Genomic DNA, 25,787 nt, shown 5'->3' with positions numbered 1-25,787 from the left:
CCGCCGGTCAGGGTCATCACCGCGGGTGATGCTGGTGATGGGGTGTTGAGGGTGATGGGCAGCGCGGTGCGGGCAGGGGGTGGCGTGGGCAGCCCTAGGAAGGCGCGGGGCACTGCTGGTGGGGTTTATTGGTTTAATGGCTGGGAAGGCAGGCGGGCCGGGGCGAGGGGAGCCGGGAGCCGGCCTGGAGCAGCTCCGGAGGTGGGAGGGGCAGGACTGGAGCCGAAGATGCTGCAGCCGCAGCGGCGAGCTGTGCCAGCGGGGAGCCGGCAGCGCAGCCGACCCGGGCGCCATGGTCATGCCGGGCGGCACACAAGGAGCCGGGTGCCCTGTGCCACGGCAGCTCGCTGTGCACAGGGCAGCACGGGGTGGCTGTGGGCTGGTGGCAGTGGGACGGGGCTATGGATGGCATCAGGGGCTCCTCCGGGTCGGGCTATGGAGCCGTCTGCGGCGGGAGGAGGGTGCCGAGGGCATCCTGGTCCATGGTGGGACCTGCTGGCCTCCTCCCACCACGAAGAGCCAGGGCACGGCATGGCGTGGCTAGTGCTTGGCTATGTCCCCCTTCTTGAGGATGATCTGCCGCTGCCAGGGTGCCAGCTTTGTCTCATCGTACCCGAGAGTCCTTAGCTTTTCCGACTGCTCCTTCTCCTTCTCCTCCTCCTCCCGCTTCAGCTTCTCCTGCTCTTTCCTGCTCGGCAGCGGAGGGCACGGGGTGCCACGGTCACCAGAGCCGCCGCAGCCACCGTGCCCACCTGCCCACCCAGGGAAGGGGCTTGTGGCACTCACCGTTTCTGCTCCCTGCGAAGGCAAAGGGAAGAGCAGAGTTAGCGGAGCCATGGGTGCAGCCACCCCGTGCTGCATCCCCCGGCCCCGGCTCACCTCTCCTCCTCCAGCTTCTTGCGCAGGATGTCCCTCCTCCAGGCCGGCATGCTGGCCAGGCGCGCCTCCTCCTCCTGCTCCTGCAACAGACACCCGTGTTACCGGCGCTGCCGGCAGCCCACCCTCACCATCGGCGCCACGGGGCAGCAGCATCACCCGGCACACGGCACCGCTCATCGGCGCTGCCCCTCGCTACCGGTCTTTGCCATCGCGGGGAGGAGGAAGGAGCGCGCGGCGTGGCCAGCCCTTCGCAGCACACCACAGCTTTATTGCACTGACACGCGGGGGGCTCACACCGCCCCGGCACCGCAAACACCACTCCCGAGGGGAGCGCAGCCCCGGCGCTGCGTCCCCGCACAACACAGCACCACAGCAAGCGGCACACCGCAACCTCAGCCTGCGCCCAGCGCAAACCAGTACCGAGCCCTCCGCTGGGCTGAACCCAAGCACCGGGTCCTGCCGCCGCCGGCACCCGCTCGCAGCCAGCCCCGTGCCACACACCGCCCGCCGCATCCCGCCGGGCTCAGGTGTCGGACATCTCCACCTCCTTCTCCTTCCAGAAGGAGAAGCTGCGGTCGATGAAGCGACAGACATCCTCCTCGCTGAACTCGCCCAGCTCCGGCACTGGTGCCGGCGCTGCGGCCCCTTCCCCTGGCGGTACGGGCATGGCGGGGCTGTCCCCAAAGAACTCGTGCACCAGGTCCTCAAAGCCGTCGCACCAGCAGCGGTGTCCGGCCTCGACCCTCTCCAGCGCGGCGCGGTGGAAGCGGCGCACGCGGTGCCAGCTGTGGCTGCCCAGGCGGTCAAACATCTCGTAGCAGAGGAGGTGGCGGAAGCGCCGCTCCTCGGGGCTCAGCGGCATCTCCAGCAGCTGGAAGTAGCCCAGCATGAAGAGGTCGAGGGGGAGGCTGTCGTGGGGCACGGGCGAGCCGCCGACGTGGGGCAGGAAGTGCTGGGGCCAGTACAGCACCGTGGCGCGGCTCAGCCGCCGGATCTGCCGCCCCGGCACACGGCGGGCGATGCTCCTCCAACGGGCCAGCAGCCTCCCCGCCGCCCGCCGCCGCCCCCCCGGCCACTGCAGCCGCTCCTCGCCGGGCACCGCCGCCAGCACCCGCTTCCTCCAGTGCTCCAGGAAGAGGCAGACGGCGCGTTCCTTGCGCGCCTCGGCGCGCTCCCGCGGGCTGCTCTGCCGCGGTGCCCCGGCCCCGTACTCCTCCTCCAGGACGGGCCGGCGGGTGCTGCCGGGGGGCTGCGAGCGCTTGCGCTTGGTGACCCTGGGGAGGGGCGCAGGGCCCCCCCCCGGCCCCTCGTAGTTGGCTTTGAGGCTGCGGACGGACACACCGCAGCCCCGGATCTCGCGCTGGGCATCGCGCAGGGTGCCGGGGCTGCTCCCCGCCCCAAGTCCCCAAGCGGGCACATCCTGATGGGCAGGAGCATCCCGGGGCGCCGGGGCCGTGTGGCGCGGCAGGAGCGGCCCCAGCTCCTGCTCCAGCCGCCCGGGCAGCAGCGGCCCCGGCCGTGCCTCCTGCATCACCCGCAGGCTCCCCAGCCGCCGCTCCACGTGCCGCACATCCTCCTCCCGCATCGGCTGCCCGGCGGGTCCCGGCGGCCCGGGCCGGCACGGGGGCGGCGAGCGGCTCCCGGGCTGCGGCGGGAGAGAGGGCAAAGGGGCTCTTGAGGCTGCGCCATATGCGCCTCACGCCACCGCCACCCTGGGGCGCGATGCCCCTGCATGCGTCTGAGGTGGTCCCTGCCTTGGAGCTGGAGGTGATGCCACGCACACCGTGACACCAGGTCTGGAGGTGCTGGGCCGTGCCCGCGCCGTGCTCGCCACCCCGGCACCCAGGGCCCCCCTTACCTTGCGGCGCTGCTCCTCTTCCTCCTGCATGCGGAGCTGCAGCTTGCGCACCATCACCTGCCGCTTCCACTCGGGAATGGGCCGGCCCTGCTCATCGTGGCTCGGCACCAGTGCCTCCGCCTCCACCGCTGCCCCAGCGCCTGCCACCGGCACCGGCGAGCTCCCATTGAGCACTGGCTCCGGTGAGCTGCCTGCCAGGCAGCGCGGTGGCCCGGTGGCCTCAGGGGTGGCCGGTGGGGTGGGCGTCCTGGTGGGTGATGGGGAGGACACCGGCGACTCTGCCTGTGGAGAAATAGAGCCCAGCGGTAGGTGCCACCCAGCCACACCGCACCACGCCGCCGGCACCCCTGTCATCGCCACCACCTACGTTGGCCCCTGCCTGGCCGCTGCCGGAGAAGACGGTGGTGAAGCCTTTGCTCTGTGGCGTTGGCTTGAGGCTCTTCCCAGCCTTGATCTCGGCCAGCAGCTCCGAGTTGTCACCGGTGGGGGACATCATGTTGAAGGACTTGGTGCCTGGTGGGACGCAGGGTGGGTAATAAGAGCCCAGCTGCCGGCAGCCCCTGATGCCCTGGGTGCACTGCAGGCTGGCAGGGCACAGGGGTGGTTGGCTGATTGCTCCCCACAACTGGGACCCCCTGGGAGCCCCATCAGAGCAGCATCCCTCATCCCCCCCAACTGCAAGAGCAGTGACCTGCCTGTGGAAGGACCAGTCCATGGCTGGTCCAGCACGGTAGGACAGACCCGTGCTGCCTCGCTGGGGAACTGGACACCCTACAGCCCCCAGCAGCAACGCACCGGCACCCTGCACCAGCCCCACGCCATCCCCATGGCTGCACAGCACCGGAGCACAGCAGCGCCGCCAGCAATGCCCACACCCCATGAGCACCCACCGTCCGTGCCAGCCATGAGCGGGTCCCTAACGGCCCATGGTGCTGTGCCAAGGCAGAGCCCCCTCCCCGGTGCCAGCGGCTCGCCCCACTCGGAGGGCTGTGGGTGCTGTGGGCGCTGCCATCCAGCGCTGCCGAGACCCCGCGGCCCCGGGAGCCGGCGCTAATAAAGCGCGGGGGAGCGGCCGGTGCTCACGTGGCGGGGTCACGCCGGCCGGCTGAGCGTGAACAAAGGCTCTCTGTGTGCGGGGCCCCGGTGCTGCCAGCCCTGACCAGCGGCTTCGGCAGCCCCGCGCCGTCGCTCGGGAGCCGCATGGCATCTCCTGGCGATGCCGTGGCAAGGGCTCAGTGGGCCCCGGCGCTGCCGGCAGTTCCTGGACCCATTGGTCATCAATGTCCCATGGCTCTGGCATGGGACGGTGCCAGCTTGGCCCCTCTGGCACCCCTGAGCAGGAGGTGGCAGGGCTGCGGTACTTACTCTTCATCTGCCTGAGCGCCTTTCCTCCTAGGGGGAGAAGCAGAGAGGCGGCGCAGGGCGCGCGGCAGAGGAAGGATTTGGCCACCGTGAGACAAGAGAGAAGAGAAGCGGCCAGCAGTGAGAGCAGGCAGGGGCGGGTGGGCAGGGGGGCCCCCGCGCCGACACCGGAGGAGAGAAGGACAGAGAGGCCGTCAGGAGCTGCGCGGCTGCGGTGCCGCAGGAGGAGATGTGCCGGTGCCGCGGTGCAGCCGATGGGACAGTGCCCGGGATCGCCTCCCGGGATCCCTGCCACTTACTTCCCGTGGAGGAGGATGAGCGGCGCGCGCCGGCGGGGGTCTCGGCCATCGCTGGTGGTGGTGGAGCCGTGGGGCAGGCGGCATCGGGCAGTGGTGGCGGTGGCGGTGGTGGCGGCAGCTCGGCACCGGGCTTGCTCTCCCCATTGCGCATGGTGTCTGCTGAGATGGGCGATGCCTGGAGGAGAGCAGGGGCAGGCGTCGCGCGGTGCCAGTGGTACTGAGCCACACGCAGGCTCGTGGCACAGGGCCCAGCTCTCACCTCCTCGCTGTGCGCCATTCGCCGGGGCCCGGGCTGCTCGGCTGCACCGTGCCCCAGGTGCTTGTAGTAGTCACCGGTGCTCGGCTGCTTGCCAAAGTTCCTCGACCGCCGGCTGGAGTCGACCCTGCGCAGGCCCTCGGGGCTGCTCTCACGTGATGCCAACTGCAATGGGGAGCGTGGCTTAACACAGGCACGGCCATGGGGCAGAGCCACGGCACAGTGGGGCCATGGGGCAGATGCCAGGCTGGGGCGACGGCAGGCGCATGCCCTGAGGGTCCCCTTGGCACAAGGCTGCACTCGGGGCTGTGCACCAGGCTGGCAACATGTGCCTGGCACTGCGACCCCCACCCCAGCCTGTGCCCAGGAGCCTCCCCTGGGATAACCCCGTGGGAACAGGAGTGCCAAGCCCCGGCCCTGTGGATTATCGGGAGCTAATCCCCTGCAGGGCCAGGGCCTGGTGCCAAACCTCCCTCTGAACAGGGCGCTCCGGCAGCGCAGCCCCGGCTCACCCCGGCACATACCGCAGCGGCTTTGCTGCAGGGCTGCGCTGCAGCGGCTGTACCCGCTCTATGGTTTATGGTGCTGCGGCAGCACGGCCCCGTGCCCCATGCCGGGGGCCCTGCTATTTGCATTTCCCCATGCGCCATCTCCGCCCGCAGCACTCGCAAGGTGCTCGCCACCAGCATCAAGTCAACAAGCGCCATCTCAGCGCTTCCTGCTCTGGCTGCCGCGGGCACGGTGCCAAGCCTGGCTCCTGCCGTAGCAGCCCCAGCCGCGGTTTAATGTGGGGTCTGCACTGCCCAGCCCCATTGCATGGGGTGCCTGTGCCACTCCAGCACCGAGCTGGCATCTCCTCAGGGCAGCTGCGGTTGGGGCCACTCATTAAGTGCTGAGCGAGGGCCACGCACAATGGGTACAATGGGGTCCTGAGCCTAAACAGCACTCTGCCGAGCCCCCTGCCCCATATGCCCCTGTCCCCTTTAGCTCTGGGCTATGCCAGAACCCTGGCCATGGCCACACAACAGGTTCCTGCCACCGGTGGGGTGCCAAGAGCCATGGTTGGGGGTCAGGACACCCGCAAGCCCCCCTCACCCCACTGCCCCCCCAGCCCTGGGGGCTGCACCCCTCTTACCTGTGCCCACCTGGCTGAGCGCTCCCAGCTGCTGGCAGTGCCGGCTGTGCCACCCGACACCCGCAGCACCGGGACACCGGAGCCGGCCGCTCGGGTTGCAGCCTGCGCTGCTGCGCACGCCCAGCACGGTGCCGGCGGCATTGCCCGGGCCTCATGGGCGCGGCTGCATGGTGCCGCCAGCCTGGCACCGCGATGGAGCGGGGCCCCCAGTGCCGTGCTGGAGCATCGCTGGGCACCCCGGTGTGTGCCAGCATCGCGGGCACATGGCCTCAATGGGCAATGTCCCCTCCGGTGCCATCATGAGCTGATGGCTCGCCATGGGGACGGGTGCCCGGTGGCACGGCCCCTGAGCTGTGTGGCCAGCAGCAGCCGTACCTCTCGGCGCAGCGCCTGGCTCTCCACGTGCCGCAGGTTGTTCTTGGCCCGCACGTAGATGTCAGCGGTGTGGGGCGCGGCGGGGAGCGTGGGAGCGGGGTACCCGGGGGGTGGTGGTGGGGGGGGGGGGAATGTGGGGGGCGGCGGTGGGGGGGGACCCTCCCCTGCGGGCCCCCGTCCCCGCGGCCGCGTCTCGGGGTCCAGCATGTCCATGTACGCCTGCATGTCCGCCAGCGCCGGCTCGGGCACCCCTGCGCAGGGCAGGGGGTCAGGGAGGGGCTGGCCCCGTGCCCCCCGCCCTGCGCCCCACGGCCCAGCACTCACGGGAGGCGGGGGCCCTCGGGGGGCCGCCCCTCTTGTCGCCGGTGCTGGACTGGCTGGAGTGGCAGGAGTCGTAGTTGGAGAGGGTGCTGGTGGGGGAGCCCACCTCGAAGCGCGCCTGGGGTGCCGACGCCGTGGTGTTGGGTGAAGACATGCCCGAGTCCGGCTGCCGGCACTCCCCGTCCGCCGAGGGGTCCCGCGACAGCACGCGGTGCTCCACGCTCTGCCGGCACAGCCCCATGGTCAGGCACAGGGTGGGAGCAATGGTGCTCCCCATGTGCTCAGCCCCAGGGCACCCCCGTACCATGTTCTCCACAGTGCGCAGGTACTGCGCGCAGTGGCTGTGGCCATTGTAGTCGGCAAGGTCAGCCGCTGTGTAGCCATCCTGGTCGCGGATGCTGAGGTCGGCGCCGTTCACCACCAGGATCTGGCAGCACTGGGGAGAGTGGGGGCACATGGTGGGGCTGGAGGGTGGCTCCTCCCCCCCCCCCCCACCTGCTCCAGCACCACGCCGGTCACCAGCACCCACCTCCAGCTCGCCGTTCTCGGCGGCATCATGCAGTGGCGTGCCGCCCCAGCTGTCCGCGGTGATCTCCCCGCCGTGCAGCAGCAGCCAGCTCAGCACTTTGGCATGGCCGCGGCTGGCGGCGAAGTGCATGGCCGTGGCGCCTTCGGCGTCCCGCTCCGACAGGCTCACCGTCGTGAAGCTCATCTGCGCGGTGTTGGGTCGAGCACCGGTGCTGAGCACCGCAGGCCCTGCTGTTGTGCTGTATCACCCCACCGTGCCCGGCTCTTACCAGCCAGACGATGACGGTGTTATGGCCCATCTGTGCGGCAGCGTGCAGCGGGGTCATGCCGTCGTGGGCGCGTGCGTGGGGATCGGCCCCGCAGTCCTGCACCAGGTACTGGATGATCTCCAGGTGGCCCTCCTGGCAGGCGAGGTACAGCGGGGTGGCCCCCGTCTTGGTCTGGGCACTCAGCGTGCTGCAAGCGGGGCACAGGGACTGTCACCTGTGGCCACTGCACTGGGACCAGGGTACAGGGTGCAGAGGCCATGTGGGACACAGGGACATGGGGTTATATGGGACACAGGGACACACAGGAGCACAGAGGGGATGCTGGCTGGGTTCATGCAGTGTGGATTGGGAACAACCCACCCCACAGCTCCCCACTGAGTCCCCGCACAGCAGCGGCCACTGCGGCAGGAGGTCACTAAGTTAATCAGCCTGCTTAGGCTAAGCTCCTTCCTCCGGCTCTTTTTGGGCACTGCAGTTTAGCCCTGTTCTTAAATAAGCAGCTTAGGGAGCACTGGCTGCTGGGCAGCCAACAGGGAAAGGCTGACCTGCACCACGCTGACCCACACCACGCTGACCCGCACCACACTGACCTGCACCACACTGACAGGCCCCAGCATCCCCCTTCTGCTCCCGGTCCTGAACTGCACATCCCAAATCGCACAGCCTATATCCTACAACCCTGCATCCCACCCACCCATACTCTGCATCCCTGCCGTGCAGGAAGCTGTTTCGTTAAGTGCCCCATAAAAACCCCTGTTGAATATTTAAAAGAGGAAGAGCAATAAATACTCTGCTCTGTTATCGCAGTGATCATGGGCCCTTAATAATTGATCCCTGTAAATGTGAGACAGGCCGTGGTCAGCGCTGCCTTCCCACCGTGCCACAGCACCAGGCTAGCACAAGCAAGGGCCAGTGCTGGCGTGATGGAGGCTGGGTTGGGGTACAGGGAGCTATGGGGGCATAGGCACATGTTCAGCCCCTGGGTCCCGTTTCCCACTAATCGGGAAGGGGTTAAGCCTCTTGGACAAGCGCTGGTAAACTGCTTTGCCAGATGGCCTCGACCCCACACTGGGGCCACCGGCTGCCGGGGATCCCACAGGCCGGTGCTAGGGTGGGCTGGAAGTGCCAGCATCCCACCACGGCTCCCGGGGATTGGATTTCGTGGCTGTAACGGAGCCTCCGGGCGGGCACGGGGCCGGGAGCGGGGCCAGCCCTAAATAATTCAGGGGGAAGGCGTCAACGGCAGCAGAGCAACCCCAGCAAGAAGAGTGAAAGCCAACGCCAGCACCGCGCTCACCGGGGCCAATGCAGCAGGCACCGAGCAGGAGCTGTGGTTGGGCTGGGGCTGGGCTGTGGGCCATGGGGGGTTAACTGCCCCCCACCCAGGTGCTGGGCCTGAGCTGACACACCTGGGGAAGGGGATAAAGAGCCGGGGCTGGGGAGGCTGTGGTGGTGTTGGTGAGTGCCATGGGGATATAGGGCCCCTGCAATGGGCTCTGTCTGGTGGGAAGGATGGGGGGCTGACATCGTGTACCACAGGGACAGAGGGGTCCTGAGCCCCAGTTCATATCTTGCATATTTGGGACCCTGTGGATATGGGGGTGCCGTGTAACCCCCTGGCATCCGCATCCTTTCAGCCTGCTGGGCACGGTGTGGGGCAGCAGCGTGGGCCCCGGGGCTGGGGGTTATTTCTAGCGGCCTCTGCCCCCCGCAGCAGCAAATTGGATTAGGGGCCACCTAATCCCCGCCGCGGCCCCGCGGCCAGGCTTGGCACCCTGTGGCCGGGGGGCTGCTGTGCCGCGCACCCGGGGGGCACCGTCGGGAGGCGAAGCGGGGAGGACGATTCACGGCCAGCGATGCCCGCGGCAGCGGGCGGGCGGAAAGGTCGGGTCCGGCGCGGGGAGCGGCCTCTCCCCGGCGGGCAGCCCAATCCATTTACATAACGCGCGGACAAAGGCGGCTGTGTTATCGCCCCGAGCCAGCAGCACCGCGGCCGGCAGCAGTATTTCTGCCAGCGCTCCCCGCTCTCCTCCTCGCCCTTTCTCTCAGGGCCATAAAGAAGGTGAGGCTGACTGCCTGCGCTGATAACGCTGCGTTGCCCTTGGAGCTGCGTGATGCGGGTGGCTGCGCTGTTTGTCCCCGGGGCTGGCTCCTTGCCCGGCGGCCGGAGGGAGGGATGGGGCAGCAGTGGGGACCCGCGCCCCTGCTTGCCCCTTTTTGCTGGCAGCGGGGGCCGTTACCTGGGGCAGTGTCCCAAGAGGAGTCGCAGGGAAGGGAAATCCCCTTTGGCCGCGGCGTAGTGGACGGGCAGCGCTCCCGTGTTGGTGGCTGCTGTGGGGTCGCTGCCTCCGAAGCGGAGGAGCCACTCGATCACCTCGTGGTGACCGAAGCGGGCTGCCAGGTGTAGGATGGTGGCACCGGAGTTGTCTGTATCCTACGGGAGGAAGCGGGGTGGCTTTTGGCACCCGGGACCTGAGCCCTTCGGCAAGGCAGAGTGTGACGGGCCGCTGGGCGTCAACCAGAGGAGCTGGCCCCGGCAGGGTGGGCTGGCTGCGGTGGAGATCCTGGCCGCGCAGGGACAGGACCATGGGGCAAGCGTGCTGGCTGCAACCAGCAAGGAGTGGGCAAAGCCCCCTTGTTCCGCCGGTGTGGAGCAGCCCCGGCCTGTGGGAACGCACTGCAGAACCCCATTGTGCAGCCGACCGGAGCCTGCCCAAGACTGCTGACCCCGTCCTTCCCGATTAATCCCCGGCCCCTCTGCCACCTCCTCTTCCTCCAGCCCATCACATGTCCTCAGCTCTCGGCCGGCCCCGGACAAGCCGCTTACCGCCCCGGTCCCGCCGTTGTGTAACCCCGGGAGGGAGGCTCTGTGCGCCCCTCGGGGCTCAGCCCCGCCGGGGCCACTGGAGGCTCTCCGGGCCCGGTGCTGGCCGTGACTCCCCCCTCCGCCCCGCCCAGGAGGGGCCGGGGAAAGTCGCCCCGGTTCCCGTCGCCGCCGGTGTCCCCCCGCCGCCCCCCCCGCGCCCCGCTCGCACCTGCACGCCGCAGCCCCCCTGCGTGAGCAGCCACTGCAGACAGGCCAGGTTGCCGGTGGCGGCGGCGTCGTGGGCCGGTGTGGCCCCGTTGCGGGCCCGCGCGTCCCCGCGCAGAGCGGCCTCAGCCGCCAGGAAGCGCAGGCAGGCGAGGCGGCCGGCGCGGGCGGCGTGGTGCGCGGGGGAGGCGCCCAGCGCGTCCCGCAGCCCCGGCCGCAGCAGCCCGGCCGCCCGCAGCCCCCGGAGCGCCTCCACGTCTCCCAGACGCGCCGCCAGCAGCGCCCGCTCCAGCGCCATCCCGGCCCCGACGGCACCGGAGCGGGCCCCGCCGGCCCGGCCGCCGCTTGGCACTGCGCGGCGCTCCAGCCCCGCCGCCCCCCGGCCCCGCCGGCTCCACCTCCTCCTCCTCCTTGCCCGGGGCCGCCCCTCCGCCCGCCCCGCCCGACGGCTGCCCGCTGACCGGAGCTCTCCGCCCGCTGCCCAGGGCGGTCGCTTTTTGCTGCGCTGCAGCTGGGACCGGGACTGGCCCGAGGAGCTCAAGAGCGGCCCGTGCCCGGTTGCCGCCACTGCCCTCCACGGCCCTGGGGAGCTGCTCCCCTCTTGCCCCACGAGTGTCTCCATCCGCCACCCCGACGTGTGCCTGCTGACCCGGCAGCACTGGGGGGAGCGGAAGAGCGCTGGCCGGGGTGAGCTGCCTCGTCCTGCCGCGGGGGAGCCGGCCCCGCGGGAACCGACGACGGGCAGCGGCGGCGATTACCGGTTACGAGCAGCGCGGGCGGGTTGGGGCTGCCCCGCATCAGCACCGCGGACAGCGGCAGCACCGCGCGTTCAGCACAGCGGACAGCGACGAGCCCGCCCCTCCCGTCCAGGCCCGCCCCGCCGGCAAATAAAGGCGGTACCGGAACCGGTACCGGGGCGGTGGAGCGCTACGTCCCCGTCGGGCGCTGCCGTTGCCCTGTTCCATAAGGCGATAGCTCCTGGACACCCCTTTCCCCCTGGGACTCCCTTCCCCTCCGTCCCTGCCAGCCCGCTCCGTCCATCCCCATCCATGCACCGGGGCCACAGCCCCACGGGACACCCCCGACCGGTGGCCACCGGCGCTCCGCCCCGCGCCGCTTCCGCTGACCCCGCCCACCCTGCCGGCTCGGGGGCGTGGCCAGCGCTGCTGGCCAATGGGGCTTCGCGGTAGGCGTGTCCCCAGCCGGGCGGGGCGCGGCCGGGCGCGGTGCTGCCGCAGCGCCTTTGCGGGCGGGGCGCCGGTGCCGCCATGTCGGAGCGGGGGGCCGCGGGCCCGGGCCCGGCCGCCATCCAGGTCTCCAGGTACGGCCCCGGGGCACCGGGAGGGCCGGGCAGGGCAGGGCTGGGGGGACTGCGGGCGGGGCCGGCCTCTGTAACCGGGATGCTACCGGCGGTGCTGCCTGCATCCGGCCTGCGCTGGTCACGCTGCCGGCATCAGCATCACTGCCTGCGCTGCTGCCGGCATCAGCATCACTGCCTGCGCTGGTCCACGCTGCCGGCACCAGCATCGCTGCCTGTGCGGGAGACGCTGCCTGCATCAGGCACAGCGAAGCAGCGCTGCTCTCTCGCCCCATTGCGTGTGAGCTGGGCAGGGTGTGTCCCGGTTTTTCTGCCTTTTCCTGCTGCGGCTTCCTCATGCCAAGGCGTGGGTCCTGTCTAGGCCCACACGCAGCCATTGCCCCATAATCATTGTGTCTCTCCTTTCCTCCTTTGCTTGATTATTTGATGCTGGCAAAAGCTGCTGCTGCTGGGATGCTGTTGTCCTGGCCGAGCCAGCTGCCCCCGGCACAGGAGCGATGCTTCCTTCCAGTCCCAGCAGTAATTTAGGGCAGTTTCCGCTGCCGCTTGCAGGAAGCCACGTGCAGGCAGTGTGCCGGTGACGTTGCTGGCATCAGCGTGGTGAGATGGCCCAGCAGCTCATCCGGTAGGGCCATGGCAGTGCCTATGGGTGGCTGACCCTGGTCAGGGGCAGGTAGCAGGCTGTGAACTCCCATGTCTCTCCCCTGGCAGAATCATGCGACCGGATGATGCCAACTTTGCTGGGAATGTCCATGGGGGAATCATCCTGAAGATGATTGAGGAGGCAGGAGCCATCATCAGCACCCGCCACTGCAACTCCCAGGATGGGGTGAGTTGGTGCCAGCCTCCTGCTCAGTGACTCTCTGACCCCCCTGCTGTGCCTCAGGGTTCTGGGGGCCTTCCCATTTCCCCTCCTGCACTGGAAGCGTTTGCTCCTGAGTGCAGACCACAGCTGCCGCTGGAGCATGGCCATGGTTTCCAGGATCATCCCACTGAAATCGTTTTGCGAGCAGAAATGATGCTGCTGGTAATACTTTAACAGCCATGAAGGGCAAGTTGGAAGCAGCTTGGTGTCAGTTATGGGCGGGGAAGGAAACATGGCCATGGGCTGATAAGGCGGAGGTTGAAATGCTGGAGCCACATGCGGCGCGGGCCGGCCCCAGCGGCACGGCTGCGGTCCTGCCCTCACTGTCCCACGTCCGCAGGAGCCCTGCGTGGCCGCGCTGGCGCGGGTGGAGCGGACGGACTTCCTCTCCCCGGTGTGCATCGGCGAGGTGGCCAACGTCAGCGCTGAGATCACCTACACCTCCCGGCACTCGGTGGAGGTCCAGGTCAATGTCATGTCCGAAAACATTCTCACAGGTGAGTGGCTGCTGGGAGCCCTGTCCCAAAGCTCTGGGAATAACGGCGATGAGCCCAGAGCTCACGGTGGTGATCCCGTCCTCCAGCAGCATTGGGCAGAGGGAGATGCTGTGTGCTTATTGAGAGGGCTGTGGGCGTCGCAGGGAAGGGGCAGCCAGGCTGGTCCCTGGGGACTGCAGCTCCATTGATGGCTTTTAGGGAAGAACAGTGAATCCCTGCGGGCCCCTCCTGCCTAATTTGCAGCTCGTGGAAGCCTTTGGTCTGAACAAGGCCCTTTTCCTGCTGTTGCTGTGGCAACCGGCTCAAATTGCCAGGATGCCTTCCCAAAAGCGCATTGTCACATCCGTTGTGAGCCAGAGCCCATCAGGGCAGGGGCCTGCCCAGTGACAGTAGCATCGCCAGGGTATGGCCAGCCCTGTACCACAGCAGTGCCGGTGGTAGAAGCGCTGCTGGTGTTGGCACAGTCACCCTTTGCCACCTCTCCTCCAGGGGCAAAGAAGGTGACAAACAAGGCGACGCTGTGGTATGTGCCGCTGTCCCTGAAGAACGTGAACAAGGTCGTTGAGGTTCCCCCCATCCAGGTAGGACAGCTTGTGTTGGTCACTGGAAACCGGAGCTACCCTGGCCCCATTGGCACTCCCGGCAGTGCCGGTGGCTTTTCCAACCCCAGCGTGTGAGTTCTTACCAGCTTTTCCTTCCAGTATGCAAGAAAGGAGCAGGAGGAGGAGGGGAAGAAGCGTTATGAGGAGCAAAAGCTGGATCGGCTGGAAACGAAGCAGAGAAATGGAGATGTGATCTTCCCCATCATCAATCCAGGTACCGCAGGCGGTGCACGGCCTGTGCTGGGAGGATGAACTGGTCCCTGAGGCAAGTCCAGCCATCCCTGGGCACGTGTGGCTGCGCGTGTGCTCTGAAACAGTGCATCAGTGATGGGAGTGTGGAGGGGGGAGCTGGGTGGGCTGTGACCCTGATGGTTGGTGAGTGGGATGCTCTCTTCCACAACACGGATCCTTGGGCAGAGGTGGAGAGGTGGTGGCTTGTGGGGATCATTGGGGGGGTAATGTGGGATGAAAGTTGCTCAAATGCTTTTTTCCCCTCTGTTCTCCCTGCTCACAGACAGGCAGACGAAAGGTAAGGCTCCGCAGCGCTGCTGGTTTTCCCGCACTAAGCACCTTCAGCATCTCTCGCTAGACAGAAGATGCAGGCACTGAGAGCAGTTTTCCCCTGCTGGCAGTCAGTGTGATCTCTGTCGGATGGATTTAGTGGCAAGTCAGATGTCACCCGCGTGTGCCAGGGCTGGGGGGCTATGCCAAGGGGGAAACGTGGCTCCTTGGAGATGCCACTAAGCAGCAGGTTTGGGGAGGAGGGAAAGCATACAGCCATGGGCTACTTGAAAGAAGAAAAGAGCTGAGCTGCAATAAGATTGGTGGGTGAGCATCAGAGGGAGGTGGCAGCCCATCGAGTGGTGAATAGTCTGCTCTTGGAACTTGCCAGCTCCCATTTAAATGCTGGTTTAAACATGCTTCAGCTTTGCACAAGCTAGCTCCACGTTTTCTTCCTTCAGACGGTTGAAGATGGGGCCATACGGGTGCTGACCAAGCAGCTCTGACCTCTGCTTTGCTCTCTTTCCCCCACCCAGAGCCGCACACCGTTGGCTACAGCCAGTCCAGCCTGATCCATCTGGTGGGACCTTCCGACTGCACGCTGCTGGGCTTCGTGCATGGGGGTGAGTGAGCGCTGCCCCCTCCAGTGTGTGCCCTGGCTCATCCCCTGAGCAGAAGCATGGTCTGAGAGTGACTTTGTTGTCTCTGTGTTTTCGGGAGGACAGAAGGCCCTTCCACCGTCTGTAAAGTTCAGCTTTGCTTCAGCTGAGACCAAAGCTTCAACTTTATCAATGCTGAAAAAAGGCTCTGAAAATGGGTGCTCAAACCATGAATCCTACAGTTTTGTCACCGTTTCTTAAGTTACAAATCTGGGACTATGAACACCCATGCACAGTGACTGCGATTTGCTGGAGCTATTTCCTCTTGGCTCGCACTGCCCAGTTTCCTCTTGGCTGGCAGCACCCATGGCCTGGGCAGGGTGTGTGGTGTGAGCCAGGGAGAGGCGCATTTGCCAAGGGCCGGGATGATGCTGGATGCTGCTCTTCATGTAACCGTGTCCTTTCAGAAGCAAACAAACAATTTCTGGGAGCTTTTTCCAAGCAGGAAGTTTGCGTGACTGCTCTTGCCTTGGGAAGATGAGGTTTCCACAAAGAAACCATCGGCTTCCCTGAGGCAGAACCCTCTGTTCCCCCCAGGTGTCACTATGAAGCTCATGGACGAGGTCGCGGGGATTGTGGCCGCCCGTCACTGCAAGACCAACATCGTCACCGCCTCCGTGGATGCCATCAACTTCCATGAGAAGATCAAGAAAGGTACCAGGGTGGCGGTGGGCACTTTGCTCTCCTGCAGTGCCACATCCCGGCTCCCTTGGGTGCTCACACTGGCACAGAAATTATTCCCTGTTAGACTTGTCCTTGTGCGGAGAAGCCCAGCTCAAGGCTTAAGCAGAAAGCCCAGGGGCCCCCTTGCTCCCTTCCCCTGCGCAGAAGCAGAGCCCTCCTGCCTGACCTTCCCCTCCGCGCTTCGCAGGCAGCGTCATCACCATTTCGGGGCGCATGACCTTCACAAGCAATAAATCCATGGAAATCGAGGTCTTTGTGGATGCGGACCCGTTCGTGGACGAGGCTCGGGAGCGGTACCGAGCCGTCAGCGCCTTCTTCACCTACGTCTCCTTGAGCAAGGAGGGGAAGCCCCTGCCCGTCCCGCAGCTGCTGGTAAGAGCTCTCTGCAGTGGGCTGCGAGCCAGTGGGACCAGCCCTGCTCCTGCTGCGCCGGGGCAGAGCCCAGCCAGTTCTGCCCAACAAATCCTCTTCCCTTGAATTAATCAGCACAAAAACATGTGTGAAGGAGCCTTAGGGTTGGTTGGGTTTGCTTTTGCTATTTTTACACCCATTTCCTATGAAACTTGCCAGAGTTTTTTCCTTTCCCGTGGGTGAGGACAGGCACCGTGCAGGCTCTGCAGCTTCCCGTGCCACACACGGGAGGGGACCCTGCGCAGCAACGGGGTTCCTCTCCCCATGGTGTCCCCACTCCAGCCTATTTTTAGCTCTGCCGATCCCAGCAGGGTTTTGGCGCGGCGCTGGGGGCTCTTCATGGATATTTCACCCCGTGCAGGTCTCCTCCTGCTCTGTGTAGGAGCGCGGTACCTGCAACAACACGCGTTGCGCAGAGCACGGTGCTTCCCACGACAGTGGGGCTGCCGCGTGGCCACGGGGCAGCTCACGCCGGTGCCTTTGCTCTCTTTCTGTCCCCCTCAGACGGAGACGGAGGATGAGAAGCGGCGCTTCGAGGAAGGCAAGGGCAGGTACCTGCAGACCAAGGCCAAGCGGCAGGCGCAGCTGCAGCAGGCTGCCCTGCAGTGACCCATCCCGCCCCGCGCCCCGCAGCCACGGTTCCTGTTCGTGTCGTGTCCGCGCCGGGCCTCGCACCCTTTGCCTGCCGCCGGAGCCGCCGCGGCCGTGCCGCTGCTTCGCCGCTCATCGGTTTAGCGCCGTAGACCTTGTGCTTTTAGGTGGCTTCAGCGCGCCCTGGGAGCCTTTCCCATCGCTCGCCATTCACCTCTGGAGCTGTTCCCACTGTTGAATCCCACCGGAGAAGGTCCCTTTTCCCCGTGCCGGAGCGAGACGGAGGTGCGCGGTGGTGTGAGGGACGCGCGAGGCCGCGAGTCTGTGTGATTCTGTGTTAAACGTGCCGGTACATCCTGAACCAAAGCTTCTTACGTACGATCCTTGGGACGAGGAACGCGCCCCGGGGTCGTATGGAATGTCTGGGACCGTTTCGTTGACATCTCTAGGTAGTTTCTCTGTGCACATCTAACTTATTTAAGGAAACCTGTGGCATAAATAAAGTCTGTTGTTGCTGACTGGAATGAAATGGGTGTTCCTTTGGGGGGGGGGGTGGGTTGAGAAGCAGCAGTTGGGTTTAGGAGCTCGATTCCAAAGCGTTGTGCCGCTTCCCCGGGTGTCCCTAAGCTGGCTCCTCATGGACCTGCCCGCTTTAACGGGGATCACGGCGCAGGCACCGCAGCGCTGCACCCACCCGGGGCTGCTCGGAGGCCCGGGACTCGGCTCCGGCGCCGCTCCCCGCGGCTGTCACCGCCCCTGCTCGCTGTTACCGGGGGCCGAGCCCCCCCGCGAGCCCCGCGCCGGCTCCCACTGCCCATGCGCGCGGGGCGGGGCCCCGTTTCCCCGGCGACGCGGGGCGGAGCGGGCGCCGCCATGATGGCGGCGGCGGCGGGGTGGCGGGGCCGGCTGGGCCGGGAGGCCCGCGCCAGCCTGGCCGCGTTCCTGCTGGGCGCCTCGGTGTCGGCGCTGCCCGCGGCGCTGGGCTCCCCCGCCGCGCTGCTGGGCTCGCCGGGGCTGCGGGGCCGCATGGCCATAGCGCTGCACGGCGCGGGGGTCAACGCCGCGCTGCTGCTGCTCTACCCGCGGCCGCTCTACAAGGTGCGGGGGGACCGGGGCGGGCGCCGGGGGTAGGCCGCGGCGGGGCTTCCTCTCCGTCTCTTTCTCCCTTCTCCTTCCGTGTGCCCGCAGATCGCCGTCCGGGCCTGCTTCCTGGGCTTCGCCTTCGGCTGCGGGCTGCTGCTGAGCGCCGGCCGCTCCGCCTGGCGGCACTTCGGCTGGTAAGGGGCGGGCGGAGCGGCGGCGGGGCCCGGCGCGGCCGTGCCGGGGCCCGGCACAGCGCTGCCTCCTTGCTCGCTGCAGGTACATGTGCTCCCTGTCCCTGTTCCACTACTCCGAGTACCTGGTGACGGCCATCAACAACCCCCGCAGCCTCTCGCTGGACTCCTTCCTGCTCAACCACAGCTTCGAGTACAACCTGGCCGCCCTCTCCTCCTGGGTGGAGTTCACGCTGGAGAAGATCCTGTTCCCAGGTCGGTCCCTGTGTCCCTCCGAGCCCCCCACCCTCCTGCCTGCACGGACCCGTGTGCCTGGTAGCCACGCGAGCCCTGCTTAGCTGAGCCGTGCTGACAGCAGGGCCGGGATTTGCTGCAGCCTTGATCTGTGTGCTTAAAGCCAGTGTTGGTCCTGGGAGGGCAAAGGGAGCCCCCCCGTGCTCTCACGTGTAAGGCTGTCTTTGCCATGTAGTGGGTTTTCCACCTGCACACTTCAAGCCGCTTCGGTGGTACAAACAAGGGTGCTCCAGTTATATCTGAGTGCCTTCTTTTGACCTGGAATAAATTCAGATCAACAAAACCTTGGTCAATCTGCAGTGCTTCCTTTTGCCTGGGAGAGGGGAGGTGTTCTCCTTCCCTGCTTCATAACAGCTGTAGATTCCTGTATCCATATTGAGCACATCTTGACTCCACACTGGAGAGCCATGCTCCCTTTAGGTCTTACGGACTCTGTGTTGGGGTGAATCCGTGCCAGGAGCTCCTGCTGCTATTTGTTTTGGTGTTGGGGTGGCAGCACACGGAACACTGGCTGTGTTTTACCCGTTGTCATGCTTTAGGATCTGGGGAAAAGCCCACCCCACCCCAAGCATCACGACCATGATCAGTGCAGCCCCGTTGTGACCCGTCCTCGTTGCCTTGCAGAGCTGAAGCAGATCACCTGGCTGAGCACTGTGGGGCTGCTGATGGTGATCTTCGGGGACTGCCTGAGGAAAGCAGCCATGCTCACGGCCGGCTCCAACTTCAACCACATTGTGCAGAACGAGAAGTCAGATACTCATACTCTGGTGACCAGTGGGGTCTACGGGTGGTTCCGGCACCCATCCTATGTGGGATGGTTTTACTGGAGTATTGGAACACAGGTACTGTATACAGCGCACTCAGATACTCTCATCTTACAACCTGGGTTTTCCTTCTTAATGCTGCCCCACACCCCTAAAGGGATGCAGACCGCTGGTGGTCAGCAGCAGGGGTGATCTGGCTCCCACCAGCACATAGCAGTGATCTCTGGGAGGACCCCATCTCCTTGATTTTATGTGTGGAATATGCAGGGATGGTAAGGCCAGGGTTTGAGGTAGAACACCATTGAAAGCTCGGGGTGTGATCTTCTGCTTGCCTATAGCTGGTGTCCAGACTTCCCTTGTACCCCTAGGGCCAAAATGCCTCCTGTGAGCAGTGAGGCTCAACTTTACCCCTCCCAAACACCATTCTTATGCTGGACAGCAAAGAAAACTCTATCTAAGAGTCCTGGCCAGAGGGTGAACTGCTCAGTGTGTGGGTACGGGGGCAGCCCTGGTTTCTCTGGCGGTGACAACGGTGCTGTCTGTTGGCAGGTGCTGCTCTGCAACCCCATCTGCGTGGTGGGCTATGCCCTGGCATCCTGGCGCTTCTTCCGGGAGCGGATCGAGGAGGAGGAGATCACCCTCATCCACTTCTTTGGAGAAGAGTACCTGGAGTACAAAAGGAAGGTGCCATCGGGTCTCCCTTTTATTAAAGGAGTCAAAGTGGAGCTGTAATGCGGGTGAAAACTAGCCTGGCAGAGCGGACGCTGGGCTCCAGGCGCCGCGGGGCGAGGGAGGACGCGTGGCACCGACGCTGGGAGCAGCCTGATGGCAAATGCCGGCTGCCCAGAAGGAGCTGGCGAGGGGCTGCGGGTCAATACATGATCACAAGCTCCTGCGTTCTCCTCGAGATCAGTCCTTTGTTGCACATTCAGGGATCTTCCAGATAACTTAGCCTGTAGCGACCCTAAAGAGAACGGAGCCCTCCTGCCCGCGGAATTGTACTGGAATGCCTCCGGGCGCAGCTCTGCCCTCCCCATGCAGGAAAGGCTCTGGGCAGCAGGTCCTTCCTGCGACATAATCCCGTTTTAAAGCTTCCTGACCTCGCGAGCCGGTGGCACGGCGTTAATCTCTCTAGGCCCCATTCCGCAAGCTGTTGCTGGGGTGAGTGCAGGAGCTGGCTCTGGCTCCTCGGGCACAGGGAGCTGCCCTCTGCCTGCTGGGGACCCAGCGCGGCGGCACCGGCCGGTTCCATCCCAGGCATCGGCGCTCACAGGGAGAGCCCTTCCAAGCACTTCCGAAACGTGGCAGGAGATCGGGTCCTGCTCCCTCCTCCCTCGGCTGCTGCTGCGGATTCGGGAGCCGCTGTTCCCACCGCCTCTGTTCCCTCTTCCCGCTTCCAAATCGCGCTGCTTCCTCTCCTGCCGGGCTGCCGCCATCCTGCAGGGATCCCAGCGTTTTGGGTGGGGAAAGGACGGCGGCTGCTGGGCTTACCCAGGGCTTTAGAGCTCCAGATCCTTGCCTGCTTTTATGGGCCATAGCTGGGATGTCGGCGCCGGTAGGAGCTGCTTGTAGGGGAATTCTCCAAAGGGGGATAAAGTCTGGCTAGCTAATGCTATTTTAGACGTGACCATTTTGGAAATGGTTCCTACTCGAGCTTTGTGGTATAACTTACCCTGTTGTTATATACCAAAGAGGATCACTGTTTTCTTGAGTTTTATGTTAATTCTTCCTAGCTGGAATGGAAACGAGCTGCTCATCAGTTCATGCTTGGGGCTTGCAGGGTGCCTTGGTGGAGGTTGCTGTGGAATGGCTCAGGAAAGGGGGGTGCTGATGGAAATGGCTTTGGTTTGATTTTGACTTCTTTTTATATAAAAACCAAGAGAAAATGTTGCCAAGCTCTGTCTGGTGGTTATTTGGGGGTCTCTGGAGGGGCCATCAAACTGGGATCCCTTCCTGGCTTATACCCCAGTGGGTTTGCAGAATACTTTAAGGTGAAGCTCAGGAGCTCAGCAGGCACGGGGACGGTGGCCAAAGCTGCAGGACAAGCTGCAGTAAGAGATCCCCTCCTACCCCTGCTCATTGGGATGCTGTCAGTAGCACTGATGCACAGACCACAGGATTGTTTTGCTCCAGTGCTGGGTGACGGGATGCTCCCAAGCCTGGGCCAAGCTCCTGCCCCTGTCCTGCACCAGGGATTGGGGTTTTTCCCTCCCATGTTTGCATGGCAGCCCCCAGCTGTGCCCGGAGCCGCAGAACCAAGCAGACCCTGTGCTTTGCGCCCTTTTATTTCCCTTGTAACACGCAAGAGGGACAGCATCAAGACATTGATGTCTTCAGACCAAGACAGTCTCCCCAGGGCAGGCTCCTGGTGTGCTGCAGATGCTGTGCCCGGGCTGCGCTTCCCTTGCTCATGGCACAAAGCAGCTCCATGCACTCAGTGCTGGGCTCTATGGTGCAGGCTCTGTCCGGGCGCCGCTCTCAGCCCTGCTTTCCTGCTGGCCCCTGATGCAATCTTTGCTTTTTGGGGAGCCCCCCTCGGCGCTGGCCGGAGCCCCCTCCCTGCTGCCGGGCGAGGGGTCCCTGCGGAGGGGAAGGTGCCTCGGCAGGGTCCGGCTGAGAAAGGGATGGGGGGGATTCAACACCCAAGCGCTTTCGGTCACCCACCTTGGTGCTGCTTCGCTGTCCTCACACATCTTGAGCAGCATCTGTGCTGTTTCCTCCTTGGGCTCCCGGGGCTCCTGCAGCCTGCATTGGGATGGGTGTGAGCCATGTGTGTGTCCCCCCCAACACTGGCCCCACAATCCGCTCCCTGTGCCCCTCACCTGGGCTCCAGCCGCTCCTTCACCTTGGCGATGGAGCGGACGTAGGGCGCGATCTGCTTGGTGATGGTGGTCAGGCAGTTGTTCTCCTGCCGCAGCTGCAGCAGGTCATGGAGCTGGGCTGGGGCGAGAGGAGCTGCTGTGGCCACGGCCCCAACCCAGAGGGGGCACAAGGGGAGCAGCATCACTGGTACCTTCATAGATCTCCTGCTCGTTGGCCACCCGTTGGTACGTCTCCTCCCAGACCTGGAAGGCAGAGGGAGCCGGGTGGAACACCGTGGTACAGCCCACAGGGACCCTGCTCCAGGATGCGCCGGCCGTACCTCCTCGAAGACGCTGCGCATCATCTCCACCGCGGAGTAGTGAGCAGCGATCTGCACGTCCATCTGCAGCGACTTCTGCAGGATCTCGCTCATGATCTCCGTCTTGATGAGCGAGTGGTGCTTGGTGAGGTCACGGTGCAGCTCCTGAACCTGGTCCTTCAGGCCCTGGATCTCCGTCTGCAGCATCTGCGGGGCCGGCATCACCCCGACATCACCGGCACCGTCCCGCCCCGTCACGCCGTGCCCGCCCCGCGCTCCGTACCCGGTAGGTGTTCTCGTAGTTGCGGCAGTGCTCGGCGAAGGGGGTCTCGCGCCCCTCAGCCAGCAGGACCTTGGTGCTGATGTACCGGTGCATCGTCGGCTTCCGCACCAGGGGGCCCGTGGACATCTTATCGCCGTCAGTGGGGCAGCTGGGCACCATGAGGGTCTTGGAGCATTGGCCGCCGGAAAGCCTGCATGGAGAGGGTGCCAGTGGGGTGCTGCACAAGAGCAGCAGCCAGGGCAAGGTGCTGGGGGCTGTGTTACCAGCTCAGCCCATAGCCCCTCCACCCCAGTGTGCCTGGGGACACAGCAGCCCCACACATCCCTCCCCGAGCACACAGGGTCGCCTTAAACCGCCCTAAAGTCAGCTTCCCATGGGCTGCTCTCCCGGTGCCCATGGCTTCAGAGGCATGGCAGAGCTCGGCACGCTCTGGTTTCTAAAGGGAAGGATGCAGCTCTCTCTGTCATCATGGGTATCTCCTGGCCCCTCTCTTCCCCCCATTCCGCAGCCTCCCCATGCTCCCACTGCCCCATCCCTGCTGCCCCACACCACCACTCCTACCGTGCAGCCCCCAGGAGCTCAGCCACCCCACGGCACCGAGCCCGGCTGGGGGCAAGGAGCGGTCCCCATGGGGTGCCAGCGCCTGTTTGTCCCCTCGGGCCGGTTGTGCCTGGCAGCGCCAGTGCTGCCGTGACATCAACGGGCCTAAATATATCCCGGGCGAGGAACGGGCAGGCGCTTCCCTGGAATTCTGATTAAAAATAGTGGTGGGCACAGAGGCTGCGGCGCCGCGGGAGCAGCTCCGGGGCCCCCCTGCCCGTCCGCCCGCTTCCCAGAAGTGTCACTTGAAGCCCCCACGCCTGTCGTTCATCAGCGCAGCTGCGGTGTCCCCATCGCACCCAGGTCACCGGCTCAAGGGCACGGGGGGCACGCCGCAGGATGCGCTCCCAGCACCTCACATGTTGGTGCCGGTGATGCCGGGGCCGATGCCGCTGGCGCTGCCCACCATGGAGCGGCGAGGGCTGAGCATCAGCAGCGGCTCCAGGCAGCGGGCGAACTCCGCGCGGTACTCGCTGTTGATCTGGGGGTGAGACGGGGTGAGCGTGGCTGCAGTGCCCATGGGCAGGGGCTCGGCCACGGCAGGGCTCTACCTTGCTGGTCTGTGCCGGCCGCAGGCGATGCGGCAGCTTCACGATCCTCTGCAGCCTCTCCATCAGTTGCTGGAAGGCAGTGGTGTGGTGAGCCCGGTGCTGCCATAGGGTGCTCTGCCCTCCCCGTGGTGATGCCACCACTCACATAGCCCAGGTCCAGGAACTCGGCTTTGTTGGCGGAGCTCAGGAACGCGGAGCAGGTCACCAGATGGACCTGTGCAAAGGGAGGAGTGATCACAGTGATCCATGGGGCAGGGGCCTCCCTGCCCACCCCAGGGCCCTACCTGCAGGGTGGGCAGCAGCGAGGCGAGGTGGGCGAGCTGCTCCTTGAACGCCTTCTCCTTCTCCTCGTGCTGGCTGCAGCAGAGCAGGGCACGGCCCAGCCTTTATGGGGGACCAGGGAGCATCCGGCCCCAGGGCACCCCAACAAACGCTGGGGGTGAGGGACACCCCTAGGAACGATGCTCAGCCCATGGCCCCTCACCTCTGCACAGCTTTCAGGAGCGCCTTCTTCCTCTCGGAGAGCTGCTCCTGCAAACAGCACGGACACCCCACGTCCCATGGACACCCCACCATGCCCACGTGCATTGGGCACCCATGGGTGCATGGCCCCACACCTGCATGCGGCCGAAGAGGGAGTTGATGGCTGCCTCCTCCTCGCTGGCGCTGTTGCGCACCTCCTCGATCATGGCCTTGAGGAGGACGATGGCCTCACGAGTGGAGGTCTGCAGCTCCTTCACAGCCTGGCAAGGGGCAATGGGGTGTCTGTGGCACTGCAGGCAGCACCATGCCCCCCTGTTTCACCCCCCGGATCCATTGCCAGTGCCCACCATCACCGCCTGGTCCAGGCGCTGGCAGCCCTGCATGTACGCTGTCTCGATGTCGATGCAGTGCGCACGGCTCTCCCTGTGGGCACAGGAGTCAGGATATGGACCAGGAAGGGGCACAGGGGTGGGCGTGGGGCCGGGGCTGCTCACCCCTGCATGTCCCTGAAGCAGTTGATGCAGAGCATGGACTTCTTCTCTGTGGAGAACATGATGTAGGGCTCCTCATGCAGTGCTGCAAGGGATGGGGCGATTGGGCAGGCTGGCACGGCACGGTGCAGCGTGGCACAGCGCGGCGTGGCACTCACGGCACTTCTTGTGGATGTCTTTGGTGCGCTTGGAGAGGGAGACGATCTCGTGGCGAGCAAACATCTTGGCACGATGCGTCTCCTCGCGGCACGGTGCGCACAGGGGCTGCCCGCACGTGTTGCAGAAGTACATGGTGTCCAGCTCCTGTAAGAGGGGATGCTGCTGGCACACACAGCCCCATCGCGGGTCCCCTGCTCCCCCTGCCCGCCCCACTGCCCTCACCGCCTTGGTGCAGCGCCGGTCGCAGTTGGCACATTGCACATCCTCCTCACCGTCGGCAGAGCTGTCCACCAGGAACTGCAGGAGCCGGTCCACAGGGGGCAGCCCCGTGCCCCCCCTCACCACTGAGGGGTGCCTGTGGGGATGGGGATTGGCATGGGGACACCTGCGCAGGGCAGGGGCAGCGACGGGGGTCCTGCTGTCCCCCCATGGCAGGGTCCATCCCGTACCCACAGAGGGGGCAGCGCAGGCGGCCGTCGCTGGCGCGGCCCCGCAGGCAGCTGGCGCAGAAGTTGTGGTAGCAGTCGAGCAGGCAGGGGTGCTGGTAGGGCTCATGGCAGAGCAGGCAGACCAGTGGGTGGCAATTGGCCTTCTCCAGCTCCAAGCAGGTCCCCAGTGGGGAGAAAATGCCTCCGGACATCTGTGGGGCAGAGAGAGGGCCCCGTGTCACCCCCTGAGCCCCACACGGCACCGCGGCAAAGGCAAATCCTTCCCTGCAGGGCCTGTGAGCTGGTGCCTATTTTTAGATTATGAGCTGCATGGCACGAGGCTGCCCCAAACGCGCCCCTTGCCCCAGCACCATGGGTGAGATGGTCCATGCAGCGGGGTGACCCCAGCATGGGTGTCCCCATGTCAGGAGCATGCCCTGCGATGGGGTGTCCCCCAGTGTGGGTGACCCTAGGGTAAGAGCATCCCCTGGGATGGGTGTCCCCTAGGATAGGGTGTCTCCATAACAGAAGCATCCCCTGGGATGGGGTGTCCCCTGCAGTAAGAGCATAACCCGGGATAGTGTGTGGGGGGGTGTCCCCCAGGAGGGAGCATCCCCTGCAATGGGGCATCCCCTGCCCTCATAGCCCAGCCCCACACACTGGGGAGTCCCTGTCCCAGCACTGGGGCACCGTGGCTGGGCAAAAGCTTTACCTCTCCCTGTCTGCAGCCGGGGGATCGGCCGTGCTGCTGCTCCCCGCGCTCCGGCTGGAATGAGAACGGGGCCGGGGCAGCAGGGCCCCGCCGTCCCCGTGACGTGGGGCCCCTGGCACCGCCACCGCGCCACAGCCCAAAAATAGCCCCTGCGTGCTCCTCGGTGCCTGCGGCAGGGACTGTCAG

General features: G+C 65.5%; 4 protein-coding genes across 6 annotated transcripts; 2 read left to right on the top strand and 2 right to left on the bottom strand.

Moving 5' to 3' along the window:
- Positions 1–119: 119 nt before the first annotated feature.
- ESPN (espin) lies at positions 120–10,611 on the bottom strand. Of its 2 annotated transcripts, XM_057418494.1 has the most exons (15): positions 10,318–10,611; positions 9,523–9,716; positions 7,283–7,469; positions 7,015–7,197; positions 6,790–6,921; positions 6,489–6,708; positions 6,165–6,415; positions 4,658–4,819; positions 4,399–4,573; positions 4,103–4,129; positions 3,105–3,250; positions 2,738–3,019; positions 880–959; positions 787–798; positions 120–688 (listed from the first exon to the last, which is right to left on the bottom strand). In XM_057418494.1, exons 1-15 carry the CDS (start codon positions 10,609–10,611, stop codon positions 541–543), a joined length of 2,493 nt encoding a protein of 830 aa, XP_057274477.1. In that variant the 3' UTR covers positions 120–540. The 2 variants fall into 2 exon arrangements, with proteins under 2 accessions (XP_057274477.1, XP_057274486.1); XM_057418503.1 differs by lacking the exon at positions 4,103–4,129.
- Positions 10,612–11,524: 913 nt separating this feature from the next.
- On the top strand, positions 11,525–16,959 carry ACOT7 (acyl-CoA thioesterase 7). Of its 2 annotated transcripts, none has more exons than XM_057418470.1 (10): positions 11,525–11,634; positions 12,343–12,460; positions 12,837–12,993; positions 13,483–13,574; positions 13,695–13,809; positions 14,110–14,124; positions 14,633–14,719; positions 15,293–15,409; positions 15,627–15,811; positions 16,355–16,959. In XM_057418470.1, exons 1-10 carry the CDS (start codon positions 11,582–11,584, stop codon positions 16,457–16,459), a joined length of 1,044 nt encoding a protein of 347 aa, XP_057274453.1. In that variant the 5' UTR covers positions 11,525–11,581; the 3' UTR covers positions 16,460–16,959. The 2 variants fall into 2 exon arrangements, with proteins under 2 accessions (XP_057274453.1, XP_057274463.1); XM_057418480.1 differs by lacking the exon at positions 11,525–11,634 and adding an exon at positions 12,222–12,256.
- A 355-nt stretch (positions 16,960–17,314) lies between these two features.
- ICMT (isoprenylcysteine carboxyl methyltransferase) lies at positions 17,315–20,660 on the top strand. Its single transcript, XM_057418457.1, has 5 exons — positions 17,315–17,539; positions 17,630–17,718; positions 17,801–17,970; positions 18,634–18,851; positions 19,323–20,660. Exons 1-5 carry the CDS (start codon positions 17,315–17,317, stop codon positions 19,503–19,505), a joined length of 885 nt encoding a protein of 294 aa, XP_057274440.1. The 3' UTR covers positions 19,506–20,660.
- Positions 20,661–21,040: 380 nt separating this feature from the next.
- On the bottom strand, positions 21,041–25,719 carry RNF207 (ring finger protein 207). Its single transcript, XM_057418443.1, has 18 exons — positions 25,602–25,719; positions 24,911–25,101; positions 24,684–24,816; positions 24,461–24,605; positions 24,306–24,387; positions 24,159–24,234; positions 23,946–24,071; positions 23,813–23,859; positions 23,613–23,685; positions 23,474–23,542; positions 23,329–23,397; positions 23,137–23,258; positions 22,178–22,367; positions 21,916–22,101; positions 21,787–21,838; positions 21,596–21,713; positions 21,438–21,518; positions 21,041–21,353 (listed from the first exon to the last, which is right to left on the bottom strand). The coding sequence occupies exons 2-18, from the start codon at positions 25,099–25,101 to the stop codon at positions 21,221–21,223; spliced, it is 1,893 nt and encodes a 630-aa protein (XP_057274426.1). The 5' UTR covers positions 25,602–25,719; the 3' UTR covers positions 21,041–21,220.
- Positions 25,720–25,787: the final 68 nt, after the last annotated feature.

This window comes from Pezoporus wallicus, unplaced genomic scaffold (assembly GCF_028554395.1).
Source record: "Pezoporus wallicus isolate ANWC-B61680 ecotype Strahan unplaced genomic scaffold, APGP_CSIRO_Pwel_v1 contig_13766, whole genome shotgun sequence".
In the NCBI taxonomy this organism is placed as follows: Eukaryota; Metazoa; Chordata; class Aves; order Psittaciformes; family Psittacidae; genus Pezoporus; species Pezoporus wallicus.
Note: the sequence above shows the minus strand (reverse complement) of the source record. Positions and strands in the feature narration are given on the sequence as shown.